Source organism: Orbicella faveolata, unplaced genomic scaffold (genome assembly GCF_042242905.1).
Source record: "Orbicella faveolata isolate gen_17 unplaced genomic scaffold, um_ofav_v1 contig_2, whole genome shotgun sequence".
NCBI lineage: Eukaryota > Metazoa > Cnidaria > Anthozoa > Scleractinia > Merulinidae > Orbicella > Orbicella faveolata.
This window is the reverse complement of record NW_028301547.1, coordinates 5,032,898-5,045,269: the sequence shown is the minus strand read 5'-3', so window position 1 is coordinate 5,045,269 and position 12,372 is coordinate 5,032,898. Positions and strand designations below refer to the sequence as shown.

At 41.9% G+C, this 12,372-nt stretch overlaps 1 protein-coding gene across 4 annotated transcripts in view; it reads right to left on the bottom strand.

The window, feature by feature from the left end:
* LOC110044517 (SCO-spondin-like) overlaps nt 1-12,372 on the bottom strand; it is a 43,404-nt gene that overhangs the window by 18,970 nt on the left and 12,062 nt on the right. For 3 of the 4 annotated variants that reach the window (XM_089289738.1, XM_089289737.1, XM_089289735.1), the window contains exons 9-20: nt 11,683-11,753; nt 9,960-10,217; nt 9,258-9,399; nt 8,294-8,646; nt 7,670-7,811; nt 5,836-6,188; nt 4,532-4,673; nt 3,752-3,928; nt 2,548-2,724; nt 1,431-1,607; nt 1,031-1,207; nt 188-364 (exon numbers count right to left, since the gene is read on the bottom strand). In XM_089289738.1, coding sequence (XP_089145864.1) covers nt 188-364; nt 1,031-1,207; nt 1,431-1,607; nt 2,548-2,724; nt 3,752-3,928; nt 4,532-4,673; nt 5,836-6,188; nt 7,670-7,811; nt 8,294-8,646; nt 9,258-9,399; nt 9,960-10,217; nt 11,683-11,753 — 2,346 coding nt within the window. The remainder of the gene's footprint in view (nt 1-187; nt 365-1,030; nt 1,208-1,430; nt 1,608-2,547; nt 2,725-3,751; nt 3,929-4,531; nt 4,674-5,835; nt 6,189-7,669; nt 7,812-8,293; nt 8,647-9,257; nt 9,400-9,959; nt 10,218-11,682; nt 11,754-12,372) is intronic. The other variant, XM_089289736.1, reaches the window with a different exon arrangement.

The window sequence follows — 12,372 nt, the reverse complement described above, 5'->3', positions numbered from 1 at the left end:
ACTGGTAGGCCTTGATAGATATTTCAATAGTGAATCAAATAAGTAAAGGATGGGTGAAAGAATCTTTTACTGCAAGAAAGAGGTTTTTGCAGTTGTTAGTCCGAGATCTATGAATATCCCTTTGTGTATATTTGCAATTTGTAGTGTAGGATTAATTGTAACAAACTTAAAAATAGTTTCATTATACCTGGACATCCTTGGATGTTGCATTCCATGGTAGAAGTGTCAGGCCCAAGGACACTGCATTCTTCTCCTCCGTTTGCCGGGGGCGGATTGGTACATGTCCTCTTACGCGTCTTCACCCCACCTCCACAAGATTTTGAACACTCGCCGTACGGTCCCCAATTCGAGTAATTACCGTTTACTATAAAAGCGAGATAAGAAGAAACGAATGAGACCTCTCAGAATGATGAATTCAATGGATTACTTGCATATTACTTGGGAGTGAATATTTCGCAATAGCTGTCTAATTTTTCGTGCGCTGGTTGGCTTATTTTTATCATCACTAAGAGTACAGACGGATAAAATTCTAATTGATGCAAACTTTCAAGTTTAACTTTCAGGTCTCAAATTTTCAGCTTTTTAACGAATGAGATTTTATGGACCTTTTTAAGTACATGCAGCCAATAAATAAGCGAGAAGAGCTATTGACAATGTTCGTGTCATTTTGAATAAACTTCACTTATCTTTGTTTAAGGCAAGTTTACGGTGTCTTTTCCCCGCATTTATTCCCGGTTTTTTGATCATTTTGGGGTCTTTTTATTGTAAAAAAATAAATTGCGTCAGTTTTTTTATGCGTCTGTCCTCTTATTGATGATAAATTTCGTCATAACATTCTCAAAGTTTACTGTGGAACCACTCGCCTACGGCTCGTGTTTCCACAGCCACTTTGACAATGTTATGACGAAATATATTTTGCTAATTTTAGTGGAATTTCGGTCCCTTTTTTCTTCGTGGGATGCGTGAGAAGGGATTGCTGGTCGTCGCCTAGGCCTTACGGAACTTGTCGGTTGCTATTTTTCCATTTTACCTGGACACCCCTGATTGTTGCATTCCCTGCTGGAACTGTCGGGTCCCAGTCTACTGCAGTCTTCTCCACCATGTGATGGTGGTGGATTGGTACACGTTCTTTTACGCGTCTGTTCTCCAAGCCCACAAGTCGTTGAGCATTTACCGTACGGTCCCCAATCTGAATAACCTCCGTTTACTACGAAAATGGATAACAGCATAAATAACAAAAATATGTTTATTATGTTTTGTAGCCTAGCTCAGGAGTCTAGCTCTTAGCCGAGCTCTTCACAATATTCTTCCAGCCACTCTGGGAAAGGCTTTTTTGTATGTAGTAGTCTAGTTTCTTTTGGAGGTGCCAGAATTTGACGTCGTTGATAAGATGATCCAAATGTAGCTGATAATATCGTTCATATCCTTACCTGGGCATTTCTGCTTGTTGCATCCGCTGGTACTACTGTCGGGTCCCAGTCCACTGCAATTTTTTCCTCCGTTTGCCGGTGGTGGATTGGTACACGTTCGTTTTCGCGTCTTCACCCCACCTCCACAAGTCTTGGAACAGTCGCCATACGGTTGCCAATCCGTATACCCTCCGTTAACTACAAAACGTGAATGACGAAAAGCCAACTTTGCTTTTCTGTACAATTACGTCAAGGGGAATGAGTTTGATGGTATCTTCGACAAATTCATTGTTTGCACCTCGAATTTAAAAATAAATCTTTCAAAACCCGATATGCTATTTATAAAAGGGAAGCAAAGTTTACTTGTTTCTCAGGAAATGGTCCAGAAAGTGCGTCATACAATGCAGTTTTAATTGGCAGGTTTTAAAAAGTCTGCATGATAATTGACAATACTCTTTGCAAGATCTAGCGTCCCCAAAGATAAATTTGATGCCGGACGATCTATGAAGTACATATGGAGAGCACCATCAGTAGCTGACGTGAAAGGCGCTAAGAAAATTGTAATTTAGCAACTGTTGGTCCTGTTAATTATTTGACTAGTGAATCAAATAAGGAAACAAAGGGTGAAAGAATTTTTTACAGCAAGAAAGAGATTTTTGCAATTGTTACTTCGAGATCTATGAATATCCCATTGTGTACTTTGACAATTTGTAGTTTAGGATTATTTGTAACAAAGTCAAAAGCAGTCTTAACCATTTACTATATAGAGGCGAGATAAGAAGAACCGATCTCGGACCTCTTAGAATGCTAAATTTAATGGATTACTTGCACCTTATTTACAAGTGAATAATTGCTCACTTTTTATCCAATAGCTTGTGTACCCACCGTTATCTGGAAAATCATTTTATAGCACGGTAGGTGTCTTTCAGTAATGGATGGTATAGTGTGAGTAATAATATACACGGGAAAAATTAATTGATTTTGATTGCCCGAGAGCAGTGCAGTTCAACTGTAAGACCAGTGCAAAAAAGGGGTTCTTGCAGTTGTTACTTCGACATCTATGAATATCCCTTTGTACATATTGATAATTTGTAGTTTAGGATTAATTGTAACAGAGTTAAAAACAGTCTCATTATACCTGGACATCCCTGGATGTGGCATTCCATGGTAGAAGTGTCAGGTCCAAGTGCACTGCAGTTTTCTCCTCCGTTTGCTGGGGGCGGATTGGTACATGTCCTCTTTCGCGTCTTCACTCCACCTCCACAAGATTTTGAACACTCGCCGTACGGTCCCCAATCCGAGTAATTACCATTTACTATATAGCAGAGAGATAAAAAGAACCGAATTGGACTTCTAAAAACGATAAATTCTATGGATTACCTGCATATTATTTGCAAGTGAATAATTGCTTATTTTTTCACCGATGGCTTGCGTACCCGCCTTACCTGGAAAAACATTTTATCGCACGGTAGGTTTCCTTCACTTATGGATGCTTTAGTGTGTGCTATGGAATTTTAAACTTTAGCTGTGTTACTCAATGGGAAGCTAATCACATCTGGGTCAATAACGGCAAATAGTATATAGATTTAGCCAAGCCGAAAAGCGGAGGTCCTGGGCCTGTTTATTTAAAGCCTGATTAAGCTAACCAAGATTAAGCTAGAATTTTGATTTGTGTGTTTTCTTTTAAACTTGGCGGTGAGGTTTTTGCTTAGATTGTTTCTGAGTTTGAATAATCACAAACTACAAAAAACATTAGCAGTGAAAAACGTTTTTACACTCGCAAATAAATATTTCGGTTAATTTTTAATCCTTTGTCAGCGTTAACCGGCTCAGCTCCGAACAACAAAAAGAAAACAAAATAAGAATAAAAAGTGACCAAAATAGCAAGCCACTGATAAAGATTGAAAATAGCTTTGATAGGAAAGGTAGGTTAGATGTCTGTTGGAAAAATGTGAAGGAAGTTCATAAATTTTAAAATGTCTTTTGATTAAGGCAATAGATCCCAACACCTTAAGTCAGAAGTCTTACTCTTAGCCTAGCTCCTCGCAATCTTCTCTCGGCCATACTGGGCAAATGATCTCCTTTGTGTGTGTTTTAGCCTAGCGCTTAGCGTACGCTGTAACTCCTCGAAATCCTCTCCAGCCACACTGGGCGAAGAATCTTTCTTAGTTTGCTTTATAGCCTAGCTCAGGAATCTAGCTTTTAGCCTAGCTCTTTACAATAGTCTCTGGGAAAGGCTTTTTCTTTGTATGTTCTAGTCTAGTTGGCTTCGGAGGTGCCAGAGTTCGAAGTCGCTGAAAAGATGATCCAAATGTGGGCGATAATATTGTCCATATCCTTACCTGGGCACTCGTGATTGTTGCATTCGCTGGTAAAACTGTCGGGTCCCAGTCCACTGCAATCTTTTCCTCCGTTTGCCGGTGGTGGATTGGTACACGTTCGTTTTCGCGTCTTCACCCCACCTCCACAACTCTTTGAACACACACCGTACGGCTTCCAGTCTGAATAACCACCGTTTACTACAAAAAAGAACATAAAATTATTACGACGAATGGCCTATTTCCTCTATGAAACTCGCCTTCAGGGAATCATGGTTGTTGTATTCATCGAAATAACCATCCAGTCCAAGATGATGATTCCCTGCAGGCGCATCTCATTGAGGGAATTAGGTGTTGCATTCTCAAGCAATAGTGCTTACAATCAGAAAGAATGACTGTATTGGAAACGTGCACGTAGACCAATCTTTTTATAATGTGGTGGGGCTGTGGTAGGGTAGGAGGCTGGTGGGGTTTGATGGAGGGAGTATGTAACATGACACTGCTTAAAGTAATCTTGTGTGTTATAAGTCAACGGAGTTGTGAGCACGAAAATGGAGGGAGGCGCTGACATTAGGTATTTCCTACAAGGTATGTGCTATTTGTCAGTATTTTCATTACTTTTTTAAAATCAAGAGTTCCGCTATAAATGTAGAGGACATGAGTATTTCAAAAAGGTAGCGTAAGGTAAAAACTAGTTAGCCAACCCTGTTGATAGGTCAAGTTCGGGTGAGTTAGTTTTTTTAGGAGTTTATACAATAAAGGTAGGGCATATTACCAATTAAAGAAAGTATTGAAGATTCTTACTTGTTTTACATCCGTACAGTTCTACTCGCAAAGCGATGCGAAAGTACCAGCCCTCAGGAATGATTCGTATTGATCTTGTAGTGATTGGTGGAATCAGGTCATGCTTGACAACGCTGTCTTCATCATTGTTGGCTTTAAAAACCTTAAAAAGAATAACTGTTTTGTAAAATGTAGATTTTTTCTCTGTACCATTTTAAGAGACCTACTGTGCGCATTATTCAACGACTATCTCGATCAGCTGTTCTGTTCAGCTGTTCTGCACGAAATTGAGAGTTGATCAATCGTAGCTCGTGCAATTTCTTGGACGTTTTTGCACCAGTTTAAGAGAAACTCACTATTTGCCGTGTCTTTACTTTGAGAAATAAAAGTTCTTCAATGGCTTTTTGCATCTCTGAGATCGTATATTAATTGATTGTGATTTCTACTTAAATTACCCAAGGACGTTCGCGCTAATTGTGTCTGCGCATCCTTACTGTGCACGCAAATTCGCACGCCACGTCATACATGTACGCGCGCTAAGTAATAAAATGAACGATGATAGGGCAGATGGCCATTGCTCTAGCTTTTCCTGGATTTAACGATCGCGGACGCTCGGTGACCCCTATTTTTCTTTTGATGGATCATTTTCTCTACCGATTTTCTGCGTTTAGCATTTAGCGATGGTGCATATTGTTTTTTGCATAATGCACCATCGAATTTCGTTCTTTTTAGCTCGTCCTTTATCTTCGTGACGTTTCAAATGCCTCTTGAAGGGTTAAGTTTTGTGGAAACGTTGGTAACATTAGGAATTGTTTATGCAACAGACTTACTTCTACAAAACATGACTAAGATCGTTTGCCTCCGTTAACTTACCTTCGATATTTTTAACTATAAACCCCTGTAGACCATACTGAATTACAGGGTAGTTTTCCACACGTTTTATCTGTGAAACGAAGTCGGTGACCCCCAATTTTTTTTTGTATTCCTGACACAAGTAACTCATTATCTGACTACAGTAAAAATTTTAACAAAATTTAACGACTGGAAAATTGTCGCTGTTAATTCCGTCCACAGAAATTCTAGTCTCCTAAGCAGCCATTTTTTGGGATGCCAAGATGCGCTCCCCCCAAAGGGAGGAGCGTTCAGATGCGGAGGAGACCACCGAAAGTCTTGACCAATCGTATTAATTCGATATTAGATAAGTTAACTGTAGGTGACCTCCAGCAGGGACAGTGGGCAGCTAGTATTTAAGATACGGAATTGAAGTTGTCTACTCTATTGTATAGTATTGTAAATTAAAACTTAATTATTTTCAAAATATTGACCTTGGTATGCCATTCTGGCTGGTATTGCTGGAGGTAACCGCGGTCATCAACGTATTGAAGGGTGTAACTCTTGACATAAAAAAGCCCATCGTGATAACCCTGGGTGGCAATGCCAGTAACTTGCGTGTCTCTCCCAAAATTGATCTGAAGCCATTGATGCTGATCACTCTCTGCTGGTATCCAGCCTCCTCTACGTGAAAATCTTCCCTTATAGTGCAGCCTAGCATTTCCAGGAACGAACGATGAAGACGGAAGGGCCATCGTAGAGGAGGCTGTTATTGCGGAATCTGGAATTGACTTATCTTGCATCCCCAGTGGATCCTCACAACTGACCTCGTGAGGTATTTGGAAACCTAAGAAAACAAGACGGGGAAAACAAGGCTGTTGGTCTATGTGAAAAGAAATACCTTTAACAACAAAAATAAAAGTTCACATCGAAAAAAAACAGGCAGGCATGGAGAGTGTTAACGGACAAGTTAAAGGGTAACCAAAAAGTACAACGACTACCACTACAACTATCACTACAAACACTAATGCCACAAGCGCTACCACTACCACCCCACTAACACTACTATTACCATTACCACTGCGACAACCACTACCACTATCACTAACACTGCCACAACCACTACCACTACCACTACCACTACCACTACCACTACCACTACCACTACCACTACCACTACCACTACCACTACCACTACCACTACCACTACCACTATCACTACCACTATCACTACCACTACCACTACCACTACCACTATCATTATCACTACCACTACCACTACCACTACCACCACCACCACCACCACCACCACCTGCCACTGCCACTGCCACTGCCACTGCCACTGCCGCTGCCACTGCCGCTGCCACTGCCGCTGCCACTGCCGCTGCCACTGCCGCTGCCACTGCCGCTGCCACTGCCGCTGCCACTGCCGCTGCCACTGCCGCTGCCACTGCCGCTGCCACTGCCACTGCCACCACCACATCACTACGACTTCGACTACCACTAACTCTACTTCTACCACTACCACTAACGATACGGCTACAGCTATCGCTTCTGCTACCACTACTGCCACCACAACCACTGCCACTACTAAGACCACTACAACTACCACTACCGCTACGGTTACTGCTCCGCTTACGGCTAGCGCTAGCGCCAACACTACCGTAACCACAACCACTCTCACAACCACTACCACAACTACTACCACTACCAATACCACCACCACCACCACCACCACCACTACCACTGTTGTTACTGCTACTGCCAGCACTACCACCACCATCCCCATCACCATCACCACCAACCTCACCACCACTACCTCTACTGCTGCCACTGCCACTGCCACTGCCACTGCCGCTGCCACTGCCGCTGCCACTACCAATGTGGCTGATGCACCCGTTACCTCTGCCACGGTCACTACTGCTACTGCTAACACTACTGCTACTGCTACCCCAACCGCAATCACAACCACCACCACTACCACTACTGCAAACCACTACCACTACCACTACTGCTACTGCCACCATCCCCATCAGTGCTGCTGCTGGTGCCGCTGCCGGCTACCACTACTAGCTACCGTTACCAGCAACCACTGCTGGCTACTGCTGCTTGCTACTACTGCTGGCTAGCGCTGCTGGCTAACGCAGCCGGCTGCTGCAAGTGCAACCGTATCACCACCACAACCACGAAAATTACCACAACCACTACCCCGACTACTACCGCAATTACTGCCACGACCGCTGCAGCTACTGCTAACGTTACTAATGCTGCTACTGATATAGCTACACCAGCTTCCTTTGTTACTTTTCGATGATGACAGCTCCGTACCTGATTTACAACCATAGAAATCAGCCCTCAATGAAATCCAGACATGGTATTTCAATGGATTGATTCGGATGTAGCGTGCAATAATAGGAGTCGTTAGGTTGTGACTCACAATTGAGAATCGATCCTTATTCCCCTCAAATTCCTTAAAGAAAACAAAAGAGTACGGCGTTCTTGATTAACAACATGAAATAATTGACTAAAACGACACAATAGAACGCGCGGAATATAAACAGATTACAACCAAGAGTGGATGAAGGGTAAGGGAGTTAAAGTGGGCTTTACCATTGAAATCACTCTCAAGTTAATTTTAGACCTAGTACCCAATTCTTTGGCGGTTAGACACAACAGCTGTTACGTCGATGATTTAATGGAGGATGAAAATACATGTAAAACGGCTAGGGCTTTCCAAGTGAATATAATCCTCGATATGATTCTCGATATGATTGGCTATTTCAGGACTCTACTGTAGGTTTGAAAACCAGGAGTGTGCTAAAAATAACTTGAGGAATTACCTTGAGAGCGAGGTCTATATGGGGAACTTACTCTCTTGCTTTAACTTCTCTCTTGATCAAAACAAAACAACTCACAAAAAAACTATTGGGTTTTAGATTGAAGAAAAATTACCTTGACAGAACCGTCTTCCAGGTAGTCACGGAAAGATTTTCCGTCATAACTGTACGTCAGACGATACTTTTTCACCCATTCGAAATCATCGTCTCTTCCTTGAGTGGAAACTATCGTCACTTTAACGAAACGCCCAAAATTCACCTGAAACCAACTGTCGTCTCGTAGATTACCAGCTGCCCAAGCTCCATAGTGTCCAGGCTTACGCCTGAAATTAAGTCTTCCATTGCCCGGTATATATAAAGTTTTACCCGGAGCTTCATAGCTTGAAGCAGTTATTGAGGAATCTGAAATAGCGTAATTTTCCAGACCTAATCCTTCCTGACAAGCGGGGGGTAGTGGGGTAGGAAAACCTGAAGGACAAATGGTGATTTTTATTTGTAGTTTGTTTTATTTTAGAAGTGACTTATGTACATGCATGTAGCAGTGAGAGAAAACGGTCATTGGATGCCCCTAATGTAATATATCAGTTATACAAACTGCTGACTAGCTATTGCCAACTTACTGCACAATTGTTATGGCAGGGTGATTCTTCCTTAGACTGCTTAGATGGCCCATCATTAAATCAAATGCAACGTCCCGGTTTGGAGTTTAAGCAACTAACAACGCCACCAAACAAAAGGTTTAATGAGGAAAACAATGGCTGTACACGTGCGGTATAAATCTTTGTATATTTCTCTTGAGATAACAAAGTTTTGCCTATTTTGGTGAACGTGAGCCTCGACGGCTAATTTTTCGCATTTTCTTTTGAAAATGATCACTGGCGTTACATATCAAGTTTGGGTTGGTCTTGGAACCAATCGGCGACTGAACAGATCTAGATAATAAAGATATTCAATGGATAAATATATTTCTGCTTTACAAGGCCTCGTTGTCGACGTAGTCATTATGTTAGCTCCCTAGTATCAGAAAAGATACGTTGATTAATATATAACAGAAGCATTCACTGGTAACATCTCCCTACCTGAACGACACCCATACAACTCCATTCTTAGTGACATCCATCCACGATACGATACCGGTTGAACTCGGATGTAGCGGGCATAGATTGGTGGATCCAGTATGTTGATATGAACGCTGTCTCGGTCACTGTTACCTTGAAAGACCTAAAGTGATAACAACAGACACGTGTACGTAATGGCAAGTGTCAACAAAGCGTTTAGCAAAAGCGGACGACCACGATCAGGGTGTCTGATTTCAAGGAGAACGAAGTGACTGGACAATACGATATTGAGAGCTTATCTAACAAAGGTCAAATAAAACGTTTGTGGAGTTAGCCTCATTGTACGGCGTTGGAGATGGAATGGAGCGATCTGGGTTCTTGCCCTGGGCTGGGTAATTGCGATGTGTTCTCAGGCAATATCACTCTTCGCCGAGGTGTATAAATGGATGCCGGTGAACTTAATGCTGGGGTGCGGTGGGATATCCCTTCGAAGGACTGGGCTCCCTTCCACTGGGGGAGAAGAAATACTTCTAGTCGCCAGTCTTGACAAACTACGCCCTTTATGTACAATTTAATTGGCCCAACGTAAACTTTCTTTTCCTTCAGTTAACGTGAAAGTTCAATTTCCAAAGGATAAAACGAAAACAAACAAACAAACAAACAAAGAGACGAAAAAGTGAATTACTGTATGACTTTAACTTTAGTGTTTTAGTTTCAACTTACTCTGTCAGAGCCATATTGACCGTTCTTGTAAAACTCAAAATAACCGCCATCATAGCTATAAGACACCTTGTATTCAGTCACCCACTCATATACTTCTGCTCGGCCCTGAGTTCCGATCTTGGTCACTATTGTAATGTCACCAAGATCCACCTGAATCCATTGTCCTTGTTCCAGGAACGAAGTTGACCATGCGCCTGCTTTGCCTTTCCCTGGCCTGTGATTAAGCCTGGCATTGGTAGCCCCTCGAGCTACACTATGCTGCAAATATAAGACGTCGATTCATAAATTTCTTGTTTGATTGCCCTTGTCCTCTTATTAAGGGAATTGAGCTACTTCGCACTGAAGCTCTTTACTTTCAAGAGCACCATACGAATGCACCTCTCAGCACCCCTAAACTTGTTTTTCTTTCTTAAGTCTGGCGGTTTTTTTATATGTATGTTTTGTTTTTTGCTCTACCTTAATCTAAAATGTAATTTGTAAATTCTTCCTTCATCTCTACTACCCAACATTTAGACTCTACTAGGCTGGAGGCTAACTTGAAAACCTAACGGTTCATTAAGCCTCCATTTTCATTAAAATAAGATTAAAACAGTTACCTTAACCGATACATGCTACATATATTAAATACACAAAAATGTTATAATATTTATATCTGTATTGAGAAAATAAAGATGTTGTTGTTGTCTTTATAGAAAGAACCCTATGCAGCATAATAATCAGTACCACATGAAAGTACTGTTCAATAGCAATAGCTGCTGCTGGAAATCGGCTTCAAAACCGTTCAAAAGCGTTAGAAGCTGACGATCGTTTCTCGAAATTCACCGACGGAGAAAGCAAAAATGGCAGATTTCAAGACTACGAGACGTGACCAGTAACTACTGACACACTATTACTGGACAAGAATCACAATCGCATCAAAATAATAAACCAAATTTGAGTACGGTAAAAACAACCAACGGTACCTTGAGCTAACCCGCCTGATATGTCGTGAAAGAGTATACTGCACAAGTATAATGTATAGAATTACTCAAGCCTAAAAGCGGGGCTCCTGGGCCGGGCTGTTCAAAGCCCGATCAAGATAACCCAGTTTAAGCGAGAACTTTGATTTGAATTTTGTAACTTTGCAGCGAGGTTTTCTGTATATTGTTTGGCCTTCTGTTTTGAGTTCGAATAATCTCAAAATACACTAAACAAAAGCAGTGAAAAGCATGTGTATAAAAGAATTGCGTATACTTCTGTTAATTTTAAACCTGGGTTAGCGTTCACCGGCTTCCGAGCAACCCGGCCCCGTTTACAACAAGTTATTCAGACATGAGCCCACGATCCAATAGAAAACCAGCGTTTGGGTTGCCGTCAACTTTTAAAAGCACGTGACCTCGATGAGCTCTGAACTTGAGCTCACGATATGGTCACGTAATACCGGTCAGCGGATACCTTGATTTGACAGGTGTCAATTGACCATAACATGGATGTCCAATATCAAAGAAGGAGGCTATAAATCAAGGCTGTGTGTTTCTGTCAACCTTTAAGCTGGAGTATGGCCGCCATCTTGCGCGACTCCGTCGTCGTCGTCGTGCGTACGCGCCCACGAGCAATACCGCTAGCCATGATAACCATGAGAAAATCAATTCATGGGTTTCTTGCTCTTTCCTATATGGGTATGGGGCTCCGCTTGGCGGCCATTCGGGCCGCCGGAGTTTCGCTAAAAATGTACTGCATTTACCTCGTAGTTAGCTTTGATGTCAGAGTTGGGGATTTCCCCATTTTCCATTCCGAGGGCTTCTTCTTGGCAACCTGAAAGTATTAACAAAAGTGAAGTGTAATAGAACCCATAACTAAGCAAAACACCTTCTTTTTTATATAAAATGAATCTTTTTGGCAGAAATTCATGAGTATTTGCAGTGCTGCAGTACGAAACTTAGGTCTATTGATAAGGCTACAAAACCGATTTAACTCAGGCCTTTAGGTAAAAAAGCTGTAGCTTGGGGGGTCTTTTAACTACAGTCGAACCTCCGGTTGCGACCACCTCTCGTAAGCGACCACCTCTACTCAGCGAACAGTTTTCCACAATACCAAAAGTTTCCAAGTCGAATCACTATATTTGGAACCTCTTGTAGGCGACCAGCTCTCGTAAGCGACCGCGGCCACTTTTAGAGCTAAAAGTTTGAAATTGTCTTTTGTTTTTAACCTCCCGTAAACTACCACTTAACAGATAATAGAGCGGAAACTGGAGAATAAGGTATTGTAACATTGTCGGGTTCCTGGATAGTACAGGGGACGGAAATGTCTTGATGGGAAGAATCAGAATCTTTCTCGAAATTAACTTTTCCAACGAATAAATCATTTAAAACATGGGGTAAGTCTCTGCAATTACCATATGCTAATGAGGCAAAATTTTGACGCAGTATGGTCT